Raw genomic sequence first — 27,073 nt, forward strand, 5'->3', positions numbered from 1 at the left:
ATTGATGGAATACGTGTGCTTTTTGTTGCGGTAATTGTGTGCAGTGTCGGCAGGGGGCACAAGTAGGACATGTGTGCAGTCAATTGCCCCTAACACATGCGGGAATGCAGCTATGGCGTAGAAGCCTTGCTTGGTCTCCAGCTGTTCCTGCGCAGTGTGGGGAAAGTATAGGTACTGGGGTACCAAGCTGATGATGGCATCCAGGACAGGTTTGAGGAACTTTGATAGGGCTGGCTGTGAGACTCCTTCGACTCTGGCGGTTGTTGGTTGGGAAGTCCCAAAGGCCAACTGGTGCAGCACAGCCAGCAGCTTTGTCTGCGGAGGGATGTTGGTTGTCCGCTGTGTTGGTGCCATCAGCCTGTAGGCAATGATGTTCAGGATGTGGAGGATGGTTGTCCTTTTGAGTCTGTAGTGGGCAATGACATGCTCTAGTGTTAAGTATGTGAGGCTGGTGCGTTTCCTGAAGGTCCGCTGTCTTTGTCTGCGCTCCCTCTGTGGTGGTCCTTGGGGGGGGGGGATGCGGGGGGGGGGATGCGGTGGGGGCCCAGCGGTGTGGCGGTCCTGGGGGTGGTGGTGGTGGGTGTTGTGGTCATGCTGGGGCTCCGAGCTGCATGATGAGTAGCTCCATGGCATCTGTTGTTCTTCAGGTGTGGCTCTGGGGTGGGCTCCCTTTTATGCTGCAGGTTGTCAGCCAGCTTTGCACCAGGTCGGAGCAGGTGTTAATTTCCTGCTGCTAACGCACCTTATCGCCGGTTTTGTGTTCTTGACGCTGATCTGGCTGGTCGATGAGAATCTTGTAGAGTGGTGTTGTCGCGGCTTTTTGCTTGGGAACGTCCTCTCTGTATCTCATTAGTGTTAGTTGCCGGGGTCATCCGTGGCGATGATTTTGAGGATGGTATCGCTGGAAAACTGGTGATATCGGATGTTAGCACCAGCTTGTGAATGGGGCGCAACATTTATTGTGAGTTTGGCTGCGCTAAGGTGCTGATAACTCGGCGATAACTCCTTGAGAATATGCCTCTAAGTATGCAAACCAACTACGCTGTAAAGGATATGCAACCAAAAAAAGAACAAGGTTTAACCTAAAATGATTTAAGCAAAAAAGAGGCTCTGAGTTAGGTATCCATGCCAAATAACAGACAGATCAGATTGCAGGGGCAATCTCCATATGGTAGCACATCGTTGCCATTTCCGAAATTGTTCTGGAATGGTTTAAATGACTGTTATCAAGAAACAGAGAACCTATAAAAGCCTTCAAATTGTCATCAATCTTGTCAGGGTAGTAAAACAATTCTGGTACCTCAAAGTCTGTGAAAGTTTTACTGATATATGGAAGCCAATGAATATTATGGCCATAATCAATGGCAATACAATCAGAGAGGACAAAACAAGTAAAATTGGTAAAAGATGAGCGCCTAATTTTTACCTAAAGTAAAAGTGGGGCTTATTTGATTATGTCCTCAATATACAGCAGATTTACCTCGGCATGCTTAAGGAATTTCGAGGTGCTTGTGGGTACTGAGAATAACCTACAAAGAAATGTATTTTCTACCTTTTCAAGACAGGTAGAATTGGCATACCCCCACACACCCGCCCATAGGTGCCCACAGAAATATACTTGGCTTTATATAAGGTAATTAAATCCCTTATGGGTTTTAGTTTTAATTTTCTGGCAAGGCATTAAAGGCATCCAGTAGCAGTATGGGACAACAATACTGCGTTGTCCACGTACAGTAATACTGGCACCTGCCTATCACCTATTTTAGGCAGGTCCTTACCGTTTATTTGTAAAACCTATCCAGGGAAATTTTTTAAAAAGAAATAAAAAAGGCTCCAAATTACACCCCAGCCTCATTCCCTTAGTGACCTTGAAAGTAGAAGCACACTCCCAAAAGGACTGTATCAAACCTGTGCAGAGGTGTACCAATGGAAATATTTTAATAATTTGATTATGCCCTCTGTCAACCCTACCATCTGTCATCGGAGCCCACAACCTGTCCCTGTAAACAAGGTCAAAGGCATGAGACAAGGCCATAAAGGCCAGGTGCGGGGCACTGCCCCTGGCCCTTGCATACTTCCCCATGATCAGGAGGAGCAGATTGAGTGACTGCTAGACCGTGTCGACCGCTTGTCCTCCGCCCAGTCTTCCAGCTTCTGTAGAACCACCCCAATGGTGGAATCCTGCAAGGAGATTGAGCAGTAACATGCAGGTTTTCCCCTGTCCCCCTTCTTAAAGATGGGAGCAATGGTGGAGCATCTCCAGGAAGTAGGTAGACCCGCCTGGGCAATGGCCCAAAATAAAGTTACCAATAAGGGTGCCCAGAAAGGAATGTTGTGTTTAAAGACATCAATAGGCACCCCATCTGGGCCCGTAGCCTTCCCAGAGTCACTATTTAAGATGGCGGCAGTTAAGTCAGACACCATCAATTGTGGGCATGGTAAAGTCACCATTTATCCTTAAGGTGGCAGGAGAATTTATACGACAAGGAGGATTAACTGAAAGACTAGGCACAGAAGAGCCGAAGATCGTCAAAAAGTGGAGCATCCACCCCTCTGGTGAGACAAGGCAGGATATTTTAGAGTTCCCCTCTGATGAAAAAAAGGGATGATTGACCACTTACCAAAATGCCCTTGAATCCCTAGATGCAGTATCAGTCAATAAATGGGAGGTGTTCAGAGAAAAAGGATGACTTTCCTACAGGTGTCAAAATGAACATGGCACCTATTTGACCTCTGCAATTTCAGATCCTATTCCTCAGTTGATCCTAGAATGCCCAGACTTTCCCAGGCCTTTGTCACCCCAAAGTGAATTGCGGATTTCAGGTAGGTCGTGCTGCAAACACTCAGTCTGATGCCGGCCCCATATGAAGCATGGTTGGGCCCAAAGGAAATGCAGGTGGCCTCATTTGAAGCACCTCTGACGGGTCCTCCCCAAACATCGCCTACACCCTTGGGATTCATTCCCAGGCCAGTAATGTTTCCTGTGTAGTCTTCCATACTGACTCCAAGATCCACACCAGTTTCCGCTGTGCTGATGCCATCCTAGATGGCATTGATGGATGACCTGGTGCTGACATGCATGTTGGTTCCTGAACTGATCTCGTCCCAAGCCTGGCCAAAGTTGTGCTATAAAATTACAAAGATGCACCCAGTTGTCATTCAGCCTGACTTTAATCTGGTGCCTCAACAAATTGCAGCTATTAACAGAGCCTCCATGCACTTTTTGGATCTGATGCTGTGCAGGATTCAATTAGGGTCCCTTAGGATACTGATGATGAAGAGGAGGGAGGTGCTCTTCTCAAATCTCATTATACTGATAATAAATTATACCTAGACCTACAACTTGGTTGTGGGTTGGACACCTCTCCTGAAACTAAACATGATACACCAGATGGACCACCAGTGGAAGAAAGTGATTTGTTCGCACAGTTGGTCAGGAGGACAGCTGAAGTGAGGTCCTTTGAGACAAAGTCATGTATCCTCACAGAGATTGTTCAGTTAGGATATATGGCATCTGATGGAGACATCTAGCTGCAGATTCCTTACCTTAGAATTCTCTCCAGGCCCCATGTCAACGTCACATCCGGTGGAAGACATTGTTACAAAGTCCATATGAGCCCTTCCCCGATGTGCTGACATCAGTTTCTTCTTTTCTGTGGTACGCGGATCCGGAGAAGCGGTACCTCTGCCCGTTTTCTGTCCTTCTACAACGTTTTTCGTCTGGAACAGTGTGCCTTTTTTCTATGCCTTCTGATTTTAAACCTTGTGAGTCTTGTTTTCGACAAATGTCGGGCACGGATCTTCATTCTGTCTGTATGTCAGGTAGTGCTTGGGCAAGCACCATGACTCAGAGGAGTGCGATGCCTGTCAACAAATGTGGCCGATGGCGGGCCTGGCCGAGCCAGTGACCTAGATGACGGCTTGACTCTGTAACTCCGGAGCCGTCACTGTATGTTTTCTCTGCCACTCGGTGGGAAGCAGCCAGTACTCAGCGCCATGTACCCGACTCTCGAGCAGTAGGAGCCAGGCACCCGAATGGGCCGTTTGCGGTCCCAGACAGCGCTCACATCGCCGACATCCTGTTGATCACGCTCCCGGGCCTGAAGCAGCCCTCAGAGATGGCAGGGATCTTGGGCGGGCTTGAGGGCGGGGCCCAGTAAGCGTGAGGTATGCCAGGACTGCATTCGACTTCGGAGACATACCTCGATGGCCGCACCATTCCAGGCGAGTTGGGGGCCGTGGTGATGCCTCATGCTTTGAACGCTGGTATTCAGTGAGGATTTCTCTGCCTTGTTCAATGCGGTGGGTAATTCTTAAACCCTGGGCGGCCCTTCCTCTCCATGCGTTCACGGCGCTGCTTGTCTCCGCGAGGCTGGGCCATCATTCCCGTCTTAAATGCTCTTTACAGTTTTTTACCACACTGCCGCATGCCTAATCATATTCGGGGCCTTGTGTGCACTGAGAGGTGGGATACATTGCGCCTCTTCTGTTGTGGGCCAGCGCTGATCTAACTCCACTTTCCGCTGCCTCACCTTACGGCCTTTCCGATCACACACGCCTCACAGGATTGTATACCTTCTTCACGCCGGACATTGGTCCGTGAACTGCGGACGTGATGACCAGTGTGCTCGGATTGGCCCTAGTACCATACTGCAACTCAGTTCCCCTAGGGACCCAGCCCTGGTAACTTGGTACTTACCTTATACAGATGGAATGGGATGCTCTGACCCCAAACAGCGTCAGTTGACCTTTGAGGCTGAAAACACCCCCAGACATGATGAAACAGGGCACCAGTGAAACAGAAACACCCTAGCTGGAGGGCGCTGCCGCAATCATGGCTGCTGCGTGCTGGCTTCCAGGCCATTGACACCAGCTTAGACACTGTCACCATCTGTCTGGATGACATCCATGGATGCCTGGAGGCACAGGATACCTGTATTGCGAGCGCTCGGCAACAGATTTCTGATTTGGAAGATGCACAACCACCTGTGCAGAGAAGACTTGAAAGGACTTAGAGCCTTCTCAAACAGCTCGCCGCGAAGGCTGAAGACTTGGAAGCACGCTCGCGCAGAAATAAGATCCGCATCAGGGGTATTGCTGAATCTACAAACACTGGCCCCATGGCTAAATTAGTCGAAACTGTCCTTCTAGATATCTTTGTGAAAGAGGCCTTTTCTGACACATTTGCTGTGGAACGAACAAATCAGACATTCGGACCTCGCTCGGTGCCAGGAACCGCTCCAAGACTGATTATCGCAAGAATCCTTAACTTGAGTGATCAGGATGTTGCGCCCCCCTGTTATGAGAGCGCGGCTCTCTCACCTACCAAGGATCAAACATCCCACTGTTCCCGGACTTTACTCCAGTCGTGCAGGAGGCGCGTCGCAAATATATTGTCATCAAGCGTCCTCCCACCAAAAAGCAAATATCAAATATGCCATGCTATACCCGCCCGACTTTGAATCCAGATTGGAAGTAAGGCACATGTCTTCAATACTGCTGAAGATGCAGCGAAGTTTTGGAAACAGCGCCAGCACGTGGACAGGCATCAGGGGCATGATGGAAGCCGGGACCGAGATTCATAAGCAGCTGGAAACCGCCTTGTGTGCTGGGATGCATTTGTTGGATCTTCGCTGCCCGACTCCGAGTGTGGACTTTCGACGAACCTGTTTTGCGGCTGCTCAGAGACATCATACGGGGTCTGTAAGTCATGGGTACATTTAACAGAAGTTCAATATTTTATATCACCATTAACTGCAGCATACCTATAAAAGTACGGAAATGATGTAAGAAATTCCGTTTATTATACACATGACGGCTCCTCGGAGTGTTGCCTACTTCTCCAGGATGTTCTCCTGCTCTCTTCCTTTCACTCCCCTCCTTCCCTCTCTTCCTTTTCTTCACTTTGCTCCACTTCGATTGGTATTCACCGGGTGTTTGCTTTTGTGTATCTGATGTGGGCGGGGTAGTTAGGGTGGGATTGTTTATTGTTCTCTTCTTTAGTACAGAGCTATATTCTTTCATATTACTATTGAAGTGATTCGTATGTATTTGCATGATTTAATGCAATGTTATGTGCAGATTGGATGACCCCCCAGGGTGAGCGCAGCCTTGGTCTGCGCCTTTGATGCCTATCCTGGAATGTGAGAGGATTGTCAAATCCCGCAAAAAGCCGCCTGGTCCTTGCTTATATGGCCAGACACACTATTCAAATTGCCTTCCTCCAGAAGACGCACTATGCACCACTCCCGATGCATGGGTTTCTTTAACAGCTATAGTTCTTACTCACATGAGGTGTGTATATTGATCCATCGATCTCTCCCCTTCCAAGTCTCAGAGGTTGTGTCGGACGATGAGGGCAGGTACATTTTAGTACTGGTTACATTAGGAGGAGAACCGCTTCTCTTAATCAACGTATATGCACCGAATGTGGACACTATAGATTTTTCCCCCAACATGCGACACAGATTGGAGCGACTTTAATCTCACATTAGACCCCATTACAGACACCACTGGCCCTGGCCACGTCACGAAACCACATGCAACATTGGGCCTTACTACACTATTGCAATCCACATTGTTAGTAGACCCCTGGCACACGAAACTTCCAACGGTCTGAAACTACTTACTCTATTCGCAGCTCTTACTAGAGGTCCAGATGATTGATTATCTGCCTCCTACATTGTCCGATCATGCCCCAGTGCTCCTTGTGATCAACTTCCCTATGATCCCCAAACATCAACCTTTATGGAGGTTTCCTGCCTCAGCTCTGCTTGACTCAGTTTTTCATATGGAAGTAGGGCAGGCCATTAGAGAATACTTCCTGTTAAATGAGTGGACTGTATCTTCACAAGCCGTACTGTGGGACGACTTTAAGGCGTATATACATGGGGTCTGCTTCTTGAAACACACTGGCGTGCTTCGATCCATTCGTGTGGAGTTGGAAGTGGTGGAGAGGAAAGTCAAGGATATGGACGAAGCTGCACTGACTACCTCTTTGCCTGTGCCGCTGCATGATCGTGCAACACTTCTATCCGAACTTGCCGATTTGGCCGCCAGGGAGGTTAAATATCTCGGCAAATACGCAATGGCCCAGGTGTATGGGGAGGGCGAGAGGCCCGGTAGGATGCTTGCCCAACTACTTTGACCTGATTATCAATCGACATATATCACACACCTCGACACTGACACTGGCACTACATTGACAAAAGGGTCTGATATCACAGCCGCTTTTCTATCCTATTACACTCACCTATACGAAACGTGTAATCCCCCTGTGGGGCAGGCCCTGGCCGATTACCTTCAAGAACAGGCGATAAAAGACCTGGCCAGCAGCCGTGCTCCGGGCTCCGATGGCCTACCGGGAGAATTTTATAAAGCCTATCAACACGAACTGGTTCCCCGACTGTTGGAGGTATATGACAAGGCCCTACGAAACGGATCCCTCTCCCCTACTATGCGTGAAGCTATAATCACGCTTCTGCTCAAACCCGGCAAATCACCCCGCCACTGCACGTCCTATAGACTGTTATCGTTACTAAATCATGACTATAAAATCCTGGCCAAAATATTGGCTACCCCTTTATCATTGCTTGTAAGTACCACATTATGCCCCTTCCAAGCGGGCTTTATCCCTGGTAGGTCCACTACACTTAATCTGCGATCTATCTTCTCAGTAATGAGCCAAACAGAGCCTACATTACCAGCTGCGGCTGTTTCCTCGATGCCGAAAAAAGGCCTTTTCACTATGCAGTGTTGCCGAAACTTGGTATTCCAGTCGGATTTTTAAATCTGATACGCCTTTTATATTCTGGTCCGGTTGCCCAGCTAAAACTGAACAGGGAAATAACAGCTCAATTCCCTTTGCCGGGTGGCACCATGCAGGGATGTCCCCTTTCACCTCTATTATTTATTGTTGCCATGGATCCATTGGCGCGTCATATACAAGAGAGACATCTTCATCGGGGCTTGCAATTTAACTCGGGCCCACTTGCCGCCTCGTTCTATGCTGATGATGTCATGCTGTTCGTACGAGAACCCGCAACAAACCTGTCCCCATTATTGCTCGAAGTGGTCCGGTGTGGAGTATACTCGGGATTGGTCATTAACTGGACTAAATCGGAAATCTTCCCCTTGATACCAGCTACTACTCATGACCATTTTGAATACCCTTTGAAATGGTGTATCAAACCCCCAAAATACATCTACATCTTCTTGCACTGCAGTGCATCCAAAGTTATCCGCCTCAACTACGGTACGGCAATAGACCATCTTTCAACTCAGATTGAACGATGGTTCAAACTTCCCCTTTCCATGGCTGGCAGAATTGCCATAATGAAATTGGTGGTCCTCACACAATTTTTATATTTATTCTTGAATTTCCCCATTGCCCTCAGCACAAAAATGTTCGATACTCTCCGGGCCTTACTCATTCGTCTAGTCTGGACTGGTAAACAGCCACGGATAAGCTAGAATACTCTACTTATGACTTACGAGCGCGGGGGATTTGGAGTCCCGGATTTTTATTTATATTACCTCGTTGCCCAAATTCACTTTACATACTAGTGGTATCACCCTGATGCCCGGCTTCAGTATCTTAAGCCCGAACGTTCCCAGATTCACCCTAATCTGCAATCTGCAGTACTACCGCAGGGCCTACCTCGCTGCCCCTCAGAAATCCAGACGTTACCCACGACGTGTTGGGCATGGACGAAGCTGCGTAGGTATTTACAAACAGAATTCCTATACTCAGCAAATATACCATTGGCTGATAATCCATGGCTACCCCCTACTACCGAAACCCTTACCAAACGTACATTAACCAAACATATACTCCAGACAGTTAGTGATCTGTTCAAAGAATCGCACCCACGCACCACGGCAGAACTCCTTTTCTACGGAGATGCCCTGTACATGGACAAATTCCTTCTACATATGGTCCGTGGATCTCTGATCGGAGCTATCCCAGATGCCGCATCAGAACCGGCTGAATTTATCGCCGTCACGCTTACTATACCCTCACCGGATGGAACCCACTTGGTTTCACGCCTGTACCATCTCTCACTATCTCTTCGCCCCGCTGTTGGTGTTAAAGCACGAACTGCCTTGGACCGTGACCTGGGCATATCAATCACTGACGACATATGGCACTATTGCTGTGCAAAAACGTGTTATGTATCGAATAACCATCGCCACAAATTACAGCATTATAAATATATACATCGAGCCTACATAACCCCGAAACAGTTGGCCAAGATAGATCCTAACACCCCACACTCGTGCACTTGGTGCTCAGCTTCGGACCCAGACTTTTTGCATCTGGCTTGGTACTGCGCACCAGTTCGGGCATATTGGGGAGAGATCTTCTGCCATTTATGTCTCATGGTGGAGAAGACCATACAACCCACACCTTTGGCAACATTGCTTGGATATGTTCAACCTTTAAAGAAGAACATTAGAGGGTTCACAACAATTGCTTTACTCATCGCAAAGTGACAGGTCTCTTTACATTGGGGCAGAACGCAAACACCAACTGTTAGGGCCTAGCTCCGAGATACGATTCATAGCGACACTATGAGTGACATATACGCTACTCTGCTTCCATTGACTTCACGCCCGCAGGATATTTGGCAACCATAGAAGCACTATTTATTAACATACCCTCAGGACGGAGACTGAAACGCCTAGGTGGTGGTGGATGGCCGGACTGCAATGCCTTGTAATTGAAATGTGTTGCGGCTTAGTGCTTGATGCTGATAAATGTATATGATAGACGGTCCTCGATCCATTGTAAAAACTGTACAATCAACTGTATTTGAGTTCACTTCTAATGTTATTGTCATCCTTGAATGCTCTTGTACTCTGTTTATTGATTAAGCTACGCCTCTTGATGTTATCTAATGACTTCAACTGACTTGCGATGATATATATTCTCATGCACTATTAATGTGTTTATATTTTGCTGATCTCAATAAAGGTTTTATAAAAAAAAAAAATGTGGCAGAAGGCGAATTTCGCCGATTTAGGTATCCTTCCTGATTAATGGAGCCGTTCCAGGAAAGGTTCCTGTAGAAGTCGCTTGCCATTGACGTACCGCGGTAAGTTGTGTGGCAAACAGTCAAAGTCGCTTCATCTTCCGGCTTTGTCATCTCACGACATCGTTTCCCATGGCTTCTCATGCCCTGAAGCTGAAGACCAAGTGCAAGAGTCTCTCCTGTGCCTCCCTGCCTATCATGGCACCCGGGCGATTTTAACCCAAATGAGAGATTATTATTGTGCTCTTCATGCATTCTTTGGGTCTTCAACTTCCCCTGGAGAGCCTTTGGGCCCTAAGGCGGTGACAGGTGCTTTGCCTGTGCCCACGCCGGTGGTTTCTCCCTTGGCTGCAGTTAAGTCCTTATGCACATCAACGCCGTTGCACAGGCCTTTGGGGTTCACACCTGTGACGCTGTTCGACTCTGACTCAGCGCCGGTGCATGACCTTCACTCATGTGGTCTTTTCTGTCTTTCAGTAGGTCGGTTGGGGATATGTACGGATTATTGGTAAGGTCTTTTTGCAGACCCACCTCCAGGGGTGGTGTTGCTCTGGTATCTAACTCTAAAGTAGGGATACTGCTGCTAGATGTCTCCATCAAGTTACTTACCTTTGGTAATGCCTTATCTGGTCGGGACATAGTCTAGCTGCAGATTCCTTACTGACCCATCCATCTTCCCCGTTCTGCAAACGGTTTTCTTCTTACCTACAAGATTTGTTTCTTGAAAATATTTTATAGTACATTGCCACTTGTGGTGGTTGATTCATTATATAGTATGTTACCACTTGTAGTGGTTAATTCAAAGATGTATCTATCTTTTTGGCATACGGTTTCCATAACTAGTTTCTATGGTGGTTCCACATTTTGGCGTGGAAATTATCCACAGAAGAAACTGACATCAGAACGCCAGGGAAAGGCTTATATGGACTCCGACGTCACATCCAGTGGACGACGTCGCTATGGAGTTGCACGATCCCCTCAACTGACGCGCAGAGGTTCTCCTGGAAAAATTTGCCCGATCCAGTTTGGTGCCTGGAGAGAATTTTAAAGTAAGAAATGTACGGCTACACTATGTCTCTACCAGGTAAGGCGTTACCTAAGATAAGTAACTTATCCATCTGAGCCATTGTTGCCTACTAATTAGGCCCTTACTGACACTTTAATGGCTACATGGTCAAACCCTGTTTTTGTCCACCAGGAAGCAGTACAATACCACAGCAACAAAGACCTATGTATTGACCAGATTTTTTGATAAAGCACCCCTCCCTTGAGAACGTCATAATGCAAGCTTCAAATAGCAAGGTTAACGCTAACTCTTTTCAAACCAGTAAAGCAATCCAATTGTACTAGCACATTCTGCAAAAGAATGTTATCAATTGCGAGTTTGGTACTGAAATGCTATATACTTGCTGGATACATGCATACCTGCTTTCTGGAACATGACCAGTGAGTTTTTGCTGCGGTCCTAGGAGATCTCAGTACCTTTTCACACAAACAATATATGACGGCCATAATGCAGCAAAGTTTATTATTTGTGCTGTCCTGGATACCCCAGGTTTCATTTGGAGGACTGTTGGTACCATGTGGTCTTGAGGAGACACGCTTGGATGAGATCCACTGGATTTTTTGTGTGATGTAAAGGAGTCTTTACTGAACATGAACCTTGATTCATCCTGACATTTGGCAGGAAAGGCACACACTAATCTTGAGAGGTTCAAAGGCAGCGTAGCTACTGCATGATCCTTAGAACTGTTGACACCAGTGAATCAATTTTCCCACCAATTCCATCAGTTCCAAGGTTACTCAATGAGGGTTATATATAGACAGAATTTAGTCCTGCTTTTTTCTCACCCCAAAAACAGTTGTGAGCATTAGGCTCATTCTGACACTTTTCAGCAGACGGAGCAGTCTTTAGTCAGCTCCAGGCACTTTTATCCGTTGCAGTGGTTTTCTATGGAAGTTTTTCTGATCTAAGGGATGAAAGATGCTGAAGATGCTCAAATATTCTGTGGATGCAGGTTGGTCGACAAGGCTCTTCCTGCGGCTGCGCCTTAGTTCAGGAAGGGGTTGAAGCAGTCCTGGTCGCAGGGTTGATGTTCCTCGAACTCCTCTCAGTGCTTGTAGAAGTCCAGTCACCCGATATTGCGGTCTCAGCCTAATTCTTCTCTGGGCAATAACTCACCTTCTGGGCATTCAAGCTGAACTCCGATCACTCTCCAGGGCTCTGCAATCTCAGGTGCAACTTTGAGCGTTGGGTCCTGTTCCCTGATGCTGCACTGTGGTGCTTGGCAGGGGTCTGAAGATTCTGGGCTACCAACTTGCCCCAGCCAGCTTCTCAGCTCTGGTGACCCTATGCTGTGAACAGGAGGTCCTCCAACTGACCCTTGGAATCTCTTTGCTTGGTCTGGGCTCTGGAGACAACTTCTCCTTGAGCAGAACATTGTAGGCAGAGTCCCTCTTTTGTGCTAGCCACCAAGATCAACAGGTGCAGCCCTTGCTGGTGCAGCCTCTCTTTAACAGTTCCACAGTGTAGAAGGGCAACCCTTCCTAAATTCTTCTTCAAAGCCCGTGAAGATCTGGGTGCCAGGGGTGCCCTTCTTATGCTCAGAAAATTATTCACTAACTGTATACAATGCAGTTGGTTTCCAGTGTGTTACTAGGTTCCCTCCGTCCTGATGGTCACTTCCTGGGAAGTATGGCATCTGAATATTAAAGGATGCACCATTCCGCCCACTCCTAACATGGCAGAACCCCTCTCTCGGCGTCCAGAGCTCCCTAGCCCAATCCAGAGGTGTGGCTACTAAGTAGGGAGACCAACTGGCATGGGTTCAAAATCAGGATGGTTAGTGTAAAAATTCAGGAGAAAGGGCCCAAATTCAGGACAAAAATTAAGGACAGAAGGTCAAAATTGAGGACACAAATTCAGGGCAAAAGACAGACACATCAGAGGAGGTTGATCTCAATAAAGGTTTTATAAAAAAAAAAAATGTGGCAGAAGGCGAATTTCGCCGATTTAGGTATCCTTCCTGATTAATGGAGCCGTTCCAGGAAAGGTTCCTGTAGAAGTCGCTTGCCATTGACGTACCGCGGTAAGTTGTGTGGCAAACAGTCAAAGTCGCTTCATCTTCCGGCTTTGTCATCTCACGACATCGTTTCCCATGGCTTCTCATGCCCTGAAGCTGAAGACCAAGTGCAAGAGTCTCTCCTGTGCCTCCCTGCCTATCATGGCACCCGGGCGATTTTAACCCAAATGAGAGATTATTATTGTGCTCTTCATGCATTCTTTGGGTCTTCAACTTCCCCTGGAGAGCCTTTGGGCCCTAAGGCGGTGACAGGTGCTTTGCCTGTGCCCACGCCGGTGGTTTCTCCCTTGGCTGCAGTTAAGTCCTTATGCACATCAACGCCGTTGCACAGGCCTTTGGGGTTCACACCTGTGACGCTGTTCGACTCTGACTCAGCGCCGGTGCATGACCTTCACTCATGTGGTCTTTTCTGTCTTTCAGTAGGTCGGTTGGGGATATGTACGGATTATTGGTAAGGTCTTTTTGCAGACCCACCTCCAGGGGTGGTGTTGCTCTGGTATCTAACTCTAAAGTAGGGATACTGCTGCTAGATGTCTCCATCAAGTTACTTACCTTTGGTAATGCCTTATCTGGTCGGGACATAGTCTAGCTGCAGATTCCTTACTGACCCATCCATCTTCCCCGTTCTGCAAACGGTTTTCTTCTTACCTACAAGATTTGTTTCTTGAAAATATTTTATAGTACATTGCCACTTGTGGTGGTTGATTCATTATATAGTATGTTACCACTTGTAGTGGTTAATTCAAAGATGTATCTATCTTTTTGGCATACGGTTTCCATAACTAGTTTCTATGGTGGTTCCACATTTTGGCGTGGAAATTATCCACAGAAGAAACTGACATCAGAACGCCAGGGAAAGGCTTATATGGACTCCGACGTCACATCCAGTGGACGACGTCGCTATGGAGTTGCACGATCCCCTCAACTGACGCGCAGAGGTTCTCCTGGAAAAATTTGCCCGATCCAGTTTGGTGCCTGGAGAGAATTTTAAAGTAAGAAATGTACGGCTACACTATGTCTCTACCAGGTAAGGCGTTACCTAAGATAAGTAACTTATCCATCTGAGCCATTGTTGCCTACTAATTAGGCCCTTACTGACACTTTAATGGCTACATGGTCAAACCCTGTTTTTGTCCACCAGGAAGCAGTACAATACCACAGCAACAAAGACCTATGTATTGACCAGATTTTTTGATAAAGCACCCCTCCCTTGAGAACGTCATAATGCAAGCTTCAAATAGCAAGGTTAACGCTAACTCTTTTCAAACCAGTAAAGCAATCCAATTGTACTAGCACATTCTGCAAAAGAATGTTATCAATTGCGAGTTTGGTACTGAAATGCTATATACTTGCTGGATACATGCATACCTGCTTTCTGGAACATGACCAGTGAGTTTTTGCTGCGGTCCTAGGAGATCTCAGTACCTTTTCACACAAACAATATATGACGGCCATAATGCAGCAAAGTTTATTATTTGTGCTGTCCTGGATACCCCAGGTTTCATTTGGAGGACTGTTGGTACCATGTGGTCTTGAGGAGACACGCTTGGATGAGATCCACTGGATTTTTTGTGTGATGTAAAGGAGTCTTTACTGAACATGAACCTTGATTCATCCTGACATTTGGCAGGAAAGGCACACACTAATCTTGAGAGGTTCAAAGGCAGCGTAGCTACTGCATGATCCTTAGAACTGTTGACACCAGTGAATCAATTTTCCCACCAATTCCATCAGTTCCAAGGTTACTCAATGAGGGTTATATATAGACATAATTTAGTCCTGCTTTTTTCTCACCCCAAAAACAGTTGTGAGCATTAGGCTCATTCTGACACTTTTCAGCAGACGGAGCAGTCTTTAGTCAGCTCCAGGCACTTTTATCCGTTGCAGTGGTTTTCTATGGAAGTTTTTCTGATCTAAGGGATGAAAGATGCTGAAGATGCTCAAATATTCTGTGGATGCAGGTTGGTCGACAAGGCTCTTCCTGCGGCTGCGCCTTAGTTCAGGAAGGGGTTGAAGCAGTCCTGGTCGCAGGGTTGATGTTCCTCGAACTCCTCTCAGTGCTTGTAGAAGTCCAGTCACCCGATATTGCGGTCTCAGCCTAATTCTTCTCTGGGCAATAACTCACCTTCTGGGCATTCAAGCTGAACTCCGATCACTCTCCAGGGCTCTGCAATCTCAGGTGCAACTTTGAGCGTTGGGTCCTGTTCCCTGATGCTGCACTGTGGTGCTTGGCAGGGGTCTGAAGATTCTGGGCTACCAACTTGCCCCAGCCAGCTTCTCAGCTCTGGTGACCCTATGCTGTGAACAGGAGGTCCTCCAACTGACCCTTGGAATCTCTTTGCTTGGTCTGGGCTCTGGAGACAACTTCTCCTTGAGCAGAACATTGTAGGCAGAGTCCCTCTTTTGTGCTAGCCACCAAGATCAACAGGTGCAGCCCTTGCTGGTGCAGCCTCTCTTTAACAGTTCCACAGTGTAGAAGGGCAACCCTTCCTAAATTCTTCTTCAAAGCCCGTGAAGATCTGGGTGCCAGGGGTGCCCTTCTTATGCTCAGAAAATTATTCACTAACTGTATACAATGCAGTTGGTTTCCAGTGTGTTACTAGGTTCCCTCCGTCCTGATGGTCACTTCCTGGGAAGTATGGCATCTGAATATTAAAGGATGCACCATTCCGCCCACTCCTAACATGGCAGAACCCCTCTCTCGGCGTCCAGAGCTCCCTAGCCCAATCCAGAGGTGTGGCTACTAAGTAGGGAGACCAACTGGCATGGGTTCAAAATCAGGATGGTTAGTGTAAAAATTCAGGAGAAAGGGCCCAAATTCAGGACAAAAATTAAGGACAGAAGGTCAAAATTGAGGACACAAATTCAGGGCAAAAGACAGACACATCAGAGGAGGTTGGACATGGTATATAAGTAAGTAAATAGACAACCAACATAAGAAGAAGTCAAAATAAGTTTATATTAGGTCGAGATAATTGTGAATTTCATGTTTTTTCAGTATGTGCACAGCTTTGAGCAACTGTGCAGGTCTTTTTGTAGTATTTCATATGATCATACTCAATGTATATGGTTACTGCACTGGGTTGACCAGTCTGTTAATTTGTTTACAGTTCATGGTATTGAGCAGGCATGCTTGGTGAGAGAAGTGGTTGGAAAGATATGCTCGGATGGACATTTTGTTACTAGCCCAGTGGGTGTCCCCCCACAGCCCAGAGGAGGCCCCCACAGCCCAGAGGGTACCCCCTCACAGCCCGAGGGTACCCCCTCACAGCCCCGAGGGTACCCCCTCAAAGCCCAGAGAGTACCCTTCACAGCCCAGAGGGTGCCTACCTACAGTCCAGAGGGTACCCTTGCAGCCTAGAGAGTGCCTACCTACAGCCAAGTGGTGCCCAGTCCAGGAGCATGGAGGGTACCCTCTACACATGAACCTGCATGTGAAGCGGTGGTGTGGTCAGGTTTGTGGTGCAGGCTCCACGTCTCTTCTAATAGCTACTGCTGTCCATCTCACCAGGTACTGCGAGTGCGCCTGTGCCAATGGTCTTCAAACTTGTCAAAACCACACCGTCCTCCATGAAAAATAAATTCACTGGGCCCGATACAGGGCATTATGTTAAATAATACAGACAAACCTACAGAATTTAGTGAGGTTTGGGGGCACAACCTCTAACAAATGCAGGCTAAACTGGTGTTCAAAGTGCTTTTAGATTTGACATCTGACCCCTAGGTGAGGTCACAAGGTGAAGGAGCATATTCATAGATTTTCAAAAGCAATACTCTGTCTTTTTTTCTAACAAGACATTGTACATCCGAAATTAAAATACATTGTAAGTAACAGAGACTGTGTTCAGGAATTTAGAGGGTGTCGAAGAAATGTTGACAAAGTAATTCTTGACACCCTCACTTAAGGTGATATAGCGGGTGCTTCACTGCACCCTTGGCCCATTGTTATTCTTTATGCGATAATCAGCCACAGTCAGAATGACAATGGACCTGTCCACAGTCTCTGCAAGGTTAAGGAGGAGCTGCGGCAGCCTCTGGAGTTCAAAAGAGAAGTGCGAGCCGGCTCGAATTGATGCAAGGCAACATCACAGCTTGCTGCAATCCCCAAAATTACAGATAAAAGGTGTCCGTAAAAGGAATGATGATGGACAATGGACCTGACACCAAAATAACGGATGGTCTGTAAAATATGCGGACGGTGGGTCATGCTTCTACCAAGGGAGCTACATGCCTCTGGAATACTGGTTGACAATTTGCTTCCCCTTCCCTATCCCTAGTGCCAGCCTGTCTGCCTAAACGATTGAGCAGCACCTCTCTCAGGTGTTGGGCATTTGCTTTTCAAAGGTGGCTTCTGCTTTGAAGCTCACCCTTTGGGTTAACAGCCGTTTGACATGAGCAGGAAGGATGTAACACCTCTCTACTGTGCAGGCCCATATAGTCTCATGTCCTGGGAGTTGTTAGAACGTCTCCCCAAGAGGACAGAAAGATGTCAGCAGGACAGACCCCGAGTACACTAGTAAACAGGCACTGGAAATTGTGGACAACTAAAGTGGCAACTTCTAAAGTTGCACTTTGCCCACTAGTACCATTAAATTCGATTTAACCATGAAACCTTATTTCCTGCACTGATTCTTTTGATACCTTGGAGTGCCAACTTTAGTAGTACCAGTCAGAAGGTAGCGGGCTGAGGTGTCATCCTGTAACTCTGTACTTGCCAACGGGGATAATTGCCATTCCTCAGTAAAAGTAACAAAGTAGGGGTTCTACTGCTGGAACATATAAAAGTACATGTTCCACTCTTTAACATACAACACCCTGCCCTAGGACTCATTAGGCCTACTTTAGGGGTGTCTTAGATGTATTAAAAAGAGAGGTTTGGGATTTGCCATTACTTTAAATGGAAAAGTCAAGTTAGCAATTTTAAACTTTCCTTCCAGTCTGCAGTGGCTGACAGGGAGCCATGTTTTACCTTGTTGTACTAGTGATGGGAGGCTAGTGCTGCAGTCCACGAGAACTCAGCTTACAGGCCCTACGTACCTCTGGAACCATATACTAGAGCCTTAAAAGCAAGTGAGTTGGGCTATGCCCATTGGAGACAAACAAAACCTACACCGTTTTAAGGGTAAGAGCAAATGCATTGAGACCTGTTTAACAGGGCTTAAGGCGGCATTTCAGAGTCATTACACCAGTACCTAGCAGTCAACCTGCAAAAAGCCTGATATTTGCAAAGGTCAACATCAGAGGAAGTACCCCGCTAGAGTCCCTTTTTGCTATAACCACGCTACTATCAGAATTACTACCTGCCCATTTTACGGGCTTCTGATGTTCTTTGCTCCCCTTACAATGAGAGATAAGTGTAGGCGGTGTTCCTGTACTTAATCTTCGCCTGTCTTCCTGCCAGCTTTCTTCCAGCAGGGGAACTGCCACCGCTTAGGGCCATTTTGTTCTATAATATTTTGGATGAGGATTGGGTTCACCCTCTCACTGTTTAGTCGTTTGAAATCATTGATTGAGTTTAAAAGGAAATAGTTCACTGATTTTAAAAGAAAGTTCATGTTGAATCTGGGAACCAAAATGAAGATTACTAGAAGCAACTACCAGTTGCACATTGGCAGTATACACTAGAGAATACCAGATAAAGATTAAGGGGCTGGATTTAAATTTGGGGAGTTTTCTTGTCCTCCACCAGGGTGACAGAGTAAATTACGTTGTCGCCCTTCTGGAGGTGCTGACTGGTAAATTTTGGAATGTCTGTGGAGCAGGCGGATATTTAAAGCATTGACAGGAACTGCTATCAAGGTAGTTCCTGTCAGTGCATTGTAACTTTGTTGAACAACTTCGTTAAACATGACGGAGCCGGACGCCAAAGTCATTTTTAGTCCTCCAAAAAGAAAATCCCCGTAGAGATTTTCGTTTTGAAAATATTTTTTTGTAAATACACCCTACCCATGGGAGTTATTTCCCATGTTGAGGAGGACATTTTGCAGTTTTTCACTGTCTCTTACCGCCAGAGTTTTTGTTACGAAGAATGACAGTGAAAGCTGACCTCTGTCTGCACATCTGAATTAGGTGGGTGGACATACAGGTCACCCTCTGATATTCCTTAGTCTGTCGGGCCGTCAGAGGTGTGTAACCACATCAGAGACAGAGTAGTTTCCGCCGTCATTAAACTAAAAGTCCATCAAATTTAAATCGGGCAGGTGGACTATTATGTTGGCAGAAACAATACTCTATCCACATTGTGACAGAGTACCCTTTCAGCCAAGATATAAATTAGACCCTAAGTCCCCATTACCGGATTCCCTCGTATGCAGGGCTCAGCTTCAAGAGGGCCCTTTGTAGCACAGAAAATACATGTTAACTTCCGACAGCCAAAGCAAACCATTTATCAGTAGGTTTAACCTAAATAACTTCCTGGTATTAAGGAGCAGAACCTAAGCACTGAATATTGTACTCTCCCACAAGCTGAGCATGTTCTCTCTTTGGCGGCAGGAGCCTTGCAGCAAAACGAATCATAGCTGAACATCCCAAACAACAATGACTGTGGAGAACTGTATCCCAGTTCAACATGCACACAACTACTCTTCCAACAACTGTCTGCTAATAAGCCGTGCCTCTTTTTCCAAAGTAGTCTTACTGTGGTGATAATTAGAGCAATTTAGGGGTTGTTCATAATAAGTTGCCAACAGAGGGCAAAACACATACACTGCGGTTTTTGGAATAAAGGTATGTACTATGTAGCCCCGCAGCACCCTCTGTGGGGTGGGACTTTTTAGAGGGCGGAAGATCTGTTACATTTCATGTTACTTGTTGTTGATAGAGCGGAAATACTTCAGTCCACCTTGCTTTTGTGATTCGTACAAGGAAATACAAGGCAACATTCATTGCAATAAAATAGGCAGGGGCGGAGCAATTTGACGCCCTGTTAAAAAGTTATTTATAACATATGCAATAAGTTTGCTCATCGTTGAAAAACATCAACAATAGTATTTTTTGAATTTTTTTCTGTGATGTTTTAGAACAGAGAGACCTGAATTAAATACTTAAATTAATTGCATCGCAGTACAAATATGCACATTGTGATGACTTGTACTTTAATTTCTGTTGGTGTTAAAAAGAAAAATGTTTTTATTTCATGCTTTTTTCCTTTGAATATATCAAAGAATTCACTATAAATAACATTTTGAGAAATTGGATTGCATGCCTGTATATCCAGCAATACTTATCAACAATATTCCAGTGCTTCAATGACACCATTGATTTTGCCTTCCATGACAGAGATCCTGTGCTCCCCCACCCCTCCAGACATCGCCCAGGTGCATGAAGATGGAGCTCTTGTAATCTGGAAACCAGTAGAATCCATCCACCCAGTGACCTACACTCTGCAGTGCAGAAAGGAAGGTAACCATCTTCTCTGCATTAATTTGGAGAGTCATTCCGGACTGTATGGGTGTTCGAAGTTCACGTAATTTGTTTTTGGGTATTTATGGGAAATGTGGACAAAGTATATCAATTCAATTCAAATCAAGAGCTTAATTCTGTATGCATAAAACAACCACAAAAGTGTACATAAATAAAAACTGATTGCGTTACACATAAGTAATATCAAATAGTAAAAGACAAATCAGATAGCACATTATAAACAACATGGGGCCAAAGTTAATCAAATTTATCAGAATTATGCGAAATGGAAATATGGTTGAAATCCAACCTCATCTCCTCTTTGGATACATAGACACATTTCACTCTAAAAATAGCCTCCAGTCTGGTCATTTTGTGTTTTTTCCACAATATAATGTTGTGTCTCAAACGCAGTATAATTACGCAATGTGGCGTAATGGACTCATTTGGGAATTTCAAGTAACAAGCGAAATGTAAACATCCTGAAATTACACAATTTATCTTGCTGAAATTGAAATTTTGGCTAGGATTACTTTAGAAGTTGGAGGATGTATGGTAACTGCTAAAAAAAGGTCGGATGCCCCACCCTCCAAATTTATATTTCCCTTGTTTCATTTAGAGGTGGAGGAAATGCATGGCTTTCACCTTCAGAGCCTTCGGGCTGAACTAGCAGGAATCCTTGACCCAATGGTTAGACAGTGACAGAGCAGCCAGGACACAGTGACACTTTCCTCCCCTATTGAAGGCGGGCTTCCATCAATGAATTTGTCTGCCTGAAACCACCATGGCGACAGCATGCAGGCAAAACAATCAGTGGCCTTGACCTGCAAAGCAAATTCTCCCTGTGCATCAGGATCATTGGTTTCCTCATTTTCTTGTTTTCAACAACTTTATTTAATTTTCAGGTGCAGAGTTTGTACAGCATCACAAGCAGAGTAAGCATATTCTTTAGTAGGAACAGAAGTTTTCAGCGGTCTGTGACAACATAAAAGGAGAGAGAACATGAAACTATTCAAATCCACAGAAGTGTCACAACAAACCAATATCGTTATCAAACAATGTTGTCACTATTTTGTTAAGCAGAGGTAATTCAACACTAATTAGACTTGGATAACATAGTATTCTTATTGGAAAGTAGCCCGTCTCATTGCAATCCCTTTTCACATATGCTTAAAGGGCAACTAAATCTACTCAAACCTATGCATTCTATTGTTCACAAGATCTGAAAATCTCTTAATTGCATATATATTCCATATTTTCATCCAGGATAACAATATAGGCTTCCATTAGTGGGCTATAGTGAGGGTCAGTGATTCCATCTTGTAATAATTTTGTAGGCATTTATTTAATATTTAGAAGAAATAGTTACATTTGTATCACTGACAGGATATCGGAATCAACAATAGCTTGTAACACAAACATGTCAAAAATATTGTGTCCTATCCTTATAATGGTAAGTACAAAAATAAAATAAAAAATAGTTTCATACTAATATCATTAAAAAGCACACAAAAAAGGGGTTCCTTAATATGTATAGTTTAGAGTGGTAAATCTTAAATATTTTAATATTTACCAGTAACTCAATATTTGATACAATATATAAATATATACTTATATACACACACATGTGTGTTTTTGTATATTTATAATATAACACAATTAGCCAAAATATATTCTATACATTATATTAATTATTTTGTTTAATTCTTTACATTTACTACAAACAAAAAGCATGGATATATATATATATATATATATATACATACATACATATATATATATATATATATATATATATATATATATATATATTCACAGAAAAAAAACATAGGTTTCAGGCACGTTATAGTTAGGAATTAGCATTTAAAAAACCTCAGAAATTCACTGAAAAAACCATAGGTTTCAGGGGTGTTATAGTTAGCTGGACTTTTCACTTGTACAAAACCATTGAAATTCCCCCGTTATAGTTAGTTCAGCTAACTATAACTCGCGCGCCCGCAATGCACTGCTGATGACGTCACATATTACATCACTCATGACATGGTCAGTGACATCACTCATGACATCACTGATGACATCTCAAATGACATCACTGATGACAACACTGATGACATCATCCTTGTGATAGAGTGGCAGACCTGTTCTCACCCTAATATAACCTTTGATACACACATTCAAAAATAGAGACTAAACTTTTCAAAACAATGGACATACCAATACCAGTTACAACAACCTCTTCAGTAATTCTAAGATCCACATACACATCCACTCATTCACCAACAGTCCTATACAGTCACTCATACATGTATTCACTCATCATATGTACTCATACACCTATACATCCTGTTACACAATGCCACTCATCCATAGAGTTACTCACACATATAGTCACTCATGCTAATAAAGAATCAAACATACATTTATTTGCATATACAGTTATACACACACCACCACACTTACTTCTACGGAAACTTACACATACTTAGTCTTTTAAACAATCACTTATAGAAACACATACTTATTCATACAGGAACTCTTTCAATCTCTCACTCTCACATATACTCACTTATATACACCAATAGTCACATATACTAGTTTAAAACATATGTAGTTACTCATAAAGACACTATTGAGACAGTCATTCACTCACTAACACACCCATACACACACTCATCCACCCATACAGTCCTGCACACATGCTGTCTTCAACACATACAAAGAGTGAGTCACTCATTCATGCACCTATGCACTACGTAATACCCCCACCGAACCATGCAGACACTCAGACTGATACTCAAAAAACCAAACAATAACCTATATAGACACCCATGTAGCTACTCACCAACCCATGCAGCCACTTATACACAAAGTGAGAGACTGATACAGATACTTACATATTTAAACATTACTCACTAAGCCATGTATTCACTATGATACACTTAATCAGTCAGTTACACAATCAATTTTTCAAATATAAATCATCCATTTAGACACTTATATACCCATTTATTCTTCCATCGACCTTGAGATATACATATATAAAACATATTTAATTTTCAGAAAAACACATCCACTGGATGATGTCATCAGTGATGTCATTTGAGATGTCATCAGTGATGTCATGAGTGATGTCACTGACCATGTCATGAGTGATGTAATATGTGACGTCATCAGCAGTGCATTGCGGGCGCGCGAGTTATAGTTAGCTGAACTAACTATAACGGGGGAATTTCAATGGTTTTGTACAAGTGAAAAGTCCAGCTAACTACAACACCCCTGAAACTCATGGTTTTTTCAGTGAATTTCTGAGGTTTTTTAAATGCTAATTCCTAACTATAACGTGCCTGAAACCTATGGTTTTTTCTGTGAATTTCAAAGGTTTTTTAAATGCTAATTTCTAACTATGCCTACAGAGATAGGACATGTGAAGAAAGAAGAAAAAATGCACAGAAAGAAAAAAAAGAAATGCAGAACGAAGCAACAGAAGTCCTCAAAGACGAAGAAAAGTGCAGGAAGAAGGATAACGTGCAGAAAGAACAAAAAGAAGAGCAGAAAGAAGCCTTGTTGCAAAATCATCCTGTACCCTCAACTTTTTCAGACGGATACTGGTGGTAACTGAGTCTGACTAACCAGTCCTAGAGCCAGTGCTATGTTAAAAGACACTTAGAATACAGTGAAAACACCTACATACACTAGGGAACATTATGCGTTGGGGTCCCCCTGTGATTAGCATGACCTCCTCTGTAAGCCCCTAGTATATAATAGGGCAGGGGGATTAAAACTACCTCTTAAAACAGGCCACAGGGCGTTTTTGCCCACGTTAACTCAGGCCCCGTCCCCTCCCTTCACCACTGTGTAAACACGCCCTGTGTCCGTTTTTAGTTGGGAGATTAAGTTCATTTGAATCCTGAGGGTCCCTAGGGTCCAACTAGCCCACTAGGTACCTCCAGTAAGTGCCACAGAGCTGCGTTGCAGAGAGGTGTAAAAAGTGGCACGGCCTGGACCACCTCTCTACAATGCAGCTCAGTGGCGCTTACTGGAAGCACTTGGTGGGCTAGTTAGCCCCCAGGGGCCCTCAGTATTGAAGGAAAATTATATCCCCAATTTAAAACGTGCCATAGTGCGTGTTTGCACACGTCACCTCAGGCCCCGTCCCCTCCCTTCACCACTGTGTAAACGCGACCTGTGGCTGTTCTAAGTTGAGAGATTGAGTCCCCTTGAATCCTAAGGGTCCCTAGGGTCAAACTAGACCAATAGGTACCTCCAGTAAGTGCCACAGAGCTGCGTTGCAGAGAGGTGTAAAAAGGGGCTTGGCCTCAGAACACCTGTCTGCAGCGCAGCTCCCTGGTGCATACTGGAGATGCCTGTTGGGCTAGTTGGCCCTCAGGGACCCTCAGTATTGAAGAGGAATTAATTCCCCAACTTACAACTCGCCAGGGGGCGCGTTTGCAGAGTGCTGCAAGGAGGGGGCGTGGCCTCCGGCACGATGCCAGTCTTTTATTTATTTTAATTTTTTAAGAAGGGGGGCTGTGTGGTTCCCCTTCTTATTCTAATTTATTGGCCCTGATGACCCCACTCCCCAGGGCCTGTCTCCTAATTATAGTTTTTTGACCCCAATCTCCAGGGCCGGCCACTATTTTTTATTATTTTTTTAAAATATATATTTATAGACACACCTAGGACATGCTGGACAAACCGTACGTACCTATCACCATGACGATTTGCGTGATATTCATTAAAAGGCGACTATGCATACAATGAATCCACGTGGAATGTATTTACACCACTAGTGAAGCTCTGACATGTCTGATGCCCTACCGTGCCTAATCCCGGTAGACACCCTTGTCGTTTATTTATACAAACATGGGTAGCTATTGACGGGCACATTTAATACACATGCACACCAAGCCATTCAAAGGGGATTCGACAAAAATTCGACCAAAACTATGCAAGAAACCCCCCTCATGGTAAATAAAACACACATCCACTGCTGGATGTGTAATACTTTTTATTTTACTCTCTGGAAAGGGGACGAACATCACTTGAGAGTCACAGCGCGCTCCTGGCAGAGCCCAATGCTGTGTTACACCCACCATTGCCTGCTGAGTGCCACACACCTCTGTGTTGTATTCCACTAGCTAGTGCATATGCTATGACACCCTCTAGCCCATGTGCACTGTAACACCACCCCATGAATATGTCATACCACACTTGTCTTCGCACGGGTTATATTGCCCCATCTAACGTGCCTTCCTCGATGCCTATGTTATAACGCACAGTGTTATGCCATACATATTACAATCTGGGATCCATATCTTTGTCACGGTGCATATCCAACGTTACACTCCCCAGCACATATTTTATATTACAACTTTAGAGACTAGTTAGGTTACACAACACTGCCCTGTGCATATTACACTCCAAGGCGCATATCGCATAGCACGCGCTAGTGCCTGTGCTATCTCGCGCTCTCCAATGAATCTGTCATTGCGCACAATGTATTGCATATTATATTTCACGCCCGGTTCATCTTATATCACACTTTTTGGTGCATAGTTTATACCATACACTATATCTAGTTTTCATTTTCAATCGTGCTCTCAGGACTATGTTCTATATAACACTGTGTTCACCTACCCTTTTCACGGGCATTACATTTTGCGATAGGGGGTGGAGGGTCAGGGGGTGTTTCTGCCAAGTGAGCCCGGAGTCACAGTCACAAACGTCCTCTTCTTCCTGAATAAAAGTGAGATTATGCTGCATACTTGTTCATATTTTAAGTAGTTCGCACAGACACACCTTTTAAAAACAATAAAGTTCCTAATACCCGCCTTCTCTGAACAGTTAGCTTGCTGCCCCATCCCCCTCCTCCCTATCCTCTGTTGTGTGAATCCATGGACTAGCCTCCTCCCTCCTGCCATGCATGGTCTGATGTGCTGCCACTGCCCTCAATTTAGTATGATGTACCAGTCCACTCCTCCTGCCCTCCATTGCCCAATTCTATGCCCCATCATTGACCTCCTGCTTAAACTCTGTGCTTAGCTTGCTGCCCCTATTCTCCTTCCCCCTGCCCTCCGATGTCTTTGGGTATGCCCCTGCTCCATCCTTTTTGCCCACCATGTTCCATGGATCTGCCACTCCTATCTACTCTGAGTGTTCTGTTGAGCTGCCACTCCCCTCCCACCTGCCTAGCATTGTCAGATGACTGTACCCTGTCCCTGCCACCTCCACCCTGCCTGTCCACATGCCATGCCCCTATCCTCTTCCTCCTGTCCTACATGGTCCATTGTACTGCCACACCCTTCTGCCCTCCCTGGTCTGTTGTGCTGCAACTGCTCCTCCTGCCTGCCCCGTGCGGTCTGTTGTGAGGCCCCTTCCCCTGAACTTTCTTGTCTGTGCACAGGTCCTGACCCTCCCTTCTATCCTCCATCGTCCTTTGTGCATGCCCCTGCACCCTCCTTCTTGCCCATCATAGCCATTGTGCTACCACTAACCCTCCCACTTGCCATGCATGGTATTCTGTGCTGCCATGGCCCCTCCCACCTTCCCTGTGTG

The 27,073-nt window shown here is 45.2% G+C and overlaps 1 protein-coding gene across 25 annotated transcripts in view; it reads left to right on the forward strand.

Annotated features, from left to right (window-relative positions):
• OBSCN (obscurin, cytoskeletal calmodulin and titin-interacting RhoGEF) overlaps positions 1–27,073 on the forward strand; it is a 1,809,553-nt gene that overhangs the window by 1,512,360 nt on the left and 270,120 nt on the right. For all 25 annotated transcript variants that reach the window (XM_085628811.1, XM_085628818.1, XM_085628815.1 and 22 more), the window contains one exon: positions 20,396–20,518. In XM_085628811.1, coding sequence (XP_085484937.1) covers positions 20,396–20,518 — 123 coding nt within the window. The remainder of the gene's footprint in view (positions 1–20,395; positions 20,519–27,073) is intronic.

This window comes from Triturus cristatus, chromosome 10, assembly GCF_964204655.1.
Source record: "Triturus cristatus chromosome 10, aTriCri1.1, whole genome shotgun sequence".
In the NCBI taxonomy this organism is placed as follows: Eukaryota; Metazoa; Chordata; class Amphibia; order Caudata; family Salamandridae; genus Triturus; species Triturus cristatus.